The following is a 1,637-nucleotide window of genomic DNA, read 5'->3' on the forward strand; positions in this document are numbered from 1 at the left end:
AGGACAGTGTCAATAGAGCTGTCAGGGAAGATCCAACTGACAGGATTCCCAGCTTTCAAAGAGAATATCCAAATCCTGTATGTAGCTGTTCAAACTGACAGGCACTGAGCTATTCTCAGGATCTGGGTCTGATTTTCAAGCATCCTCACAGCTAGATACACTACCAAGGTGTCAGTGCTGTCTAAGTGAATGAAGGAGTACTGTTAGCACCACGCTGACACTAAACATAAGTCATAGGAGTTATTTATCTCCAACTTGTTACTGCTCATTTGTAAGCTAGATGACACAAACCAGTGAAGAGAATGAGACTTCACAAGTTAACAATAGCAACAGGAGGGGTAAATTGGGCCAACTCAGGGGCATCTAGTAGGGGAAAAAAAAAGTGATAGCAGAAGCTGTTAATCTTTCACCTGACAACACACAACAGACATGTCTGAGCTACTCCTTTCCATAAGTGGAATAATGGGCTTTTGTACAGGCACACTGGGCTCTCCTTCCCACATAGCTATAGAGTGCTTCACAGAGGCTTTATTTTGTGATACTACCCATTCTCCTTCCAGAATCACTCCTGCGAAAATCTTTATTACCTCTATTCTTAAGCACCGAATAACCACTGAATACTCTAAGACATTTTCACCTTCAACCTGTATTTACCAGCACAACAATCTAATCTTAACCACCCATTTTCAGCCCACAGCTCTCCTGAAAGGCATCTCAAAAGATGATAAGTACTTGTACACTGGGTCACTGGATCAGTCTATTACAGTCTGGGATGTTGCACGCAGTGAGTAATCATGAAATGTTAGTCTGTACTCCTTCCTGAATTAAACAGGCTTGTAGCATCCTTCAAGTTGTAAGAAGGGAAACAGCTAATGCAAGTTTCAGAACAGAGGCTAGAATACCAAATCCAGAGGTCACATATTGTGACCAAAAACTGCAATTGTAAGACCACAGCTGGAGTATTCCAGCACATAGTAGAGAAAAATATTCTGGGTTCAAATATCAGCAGCGAGTTAAGGGCAAAGCAAGAAAGGTTTCTATAAGTTTTATTATGCAAATCATCTCTAATGCTCTAAGGAGAAACAAGCAGCATGGCTTATTTTTTCCTCTCTCCTCCTTGCTCTTCACATGACCCAGTTTTACTGAGTTCAAATTGTTTGGTGACAAGGGACCGTTTAAGGGAAGTCCAATTTTTTAAGCCCAATCCTGCTACAGAGTAAATGTTTTATTCTGAGCTTGGTTTTTGCTGGTGCCTTGCTGGCTGTGCAGTGTGTGCACACAACTGCTAACAGAATTGTACCAACTGCAGATGGATTTGTTGCAATAACAAAAGTTGGTTATATAATCAATCCATGAGAAGTTTCGCTGTCCTAAAACCACTCCTCAGTACAACCCTCTCCAGAATGTCATGGCAACGTGTACAGTAAAATCCAGAAAGATGGATGGAGAAAACTCAAGCAAGCAACAGTACAACCAAGGAAATTCTTCTGGGAGCCTGATTCACAGCAGCAAGCTCTCTCAAATCTGATCAGTGGTGTAAAAAGCAAAGATGAATAGAATCCCAGACTGGTTTGGGTTGGGAGGGACCTTAAAGCTCATCCAGTCCCAACCCCCCTGCCAGCAGCAGGGACACCTTC

At 42.3% G+C, this 1,637-nt stretch overlaps 1 protein-coding gene across 1 annotated transcript in view; it reads left to right on the plus strand.

Moving 5' to 3' along the window:
* Positions 1–1,457, plus strand: part of NWD1 (NACHT and WD repeat domain containing 1) — a gene marked incomplete at its 3' end in the record, with an annotated part of 13,229 nt that extends 11,772 nt beyond the window's left edge. Inside the window, 2 exon segments of the mRNA XM_029086911.1 lie at positions 1,236–1,344; positions 1,346–1,457. Of these exon segments, the coding sequence (XP_028942744.1) occupies positions 1,236–1,344; positions 1,346–1,457 (221 nt within the window).
* Positions 1,458–1,637: the final 180 nt, after the last annotated feature.

Source organism: Antrostomus carolinensis, unplaced genomic scaffold (genome assembly GCF_000700745.2).
Source record: "Antrostomus carolinensis isolate BGI_N321 unplaced genomic scaffold, ASM70074v2 scaffold34580, whole genome shotgun sequence".
NCBI classification, from domain to species: domain Eukaryota; kingdom Metazoa; phylum Chordata; class Aves; order Caprimulgiformes; family Caprimulgidae; genus Antrostomus; species Antrostomus carolinensis.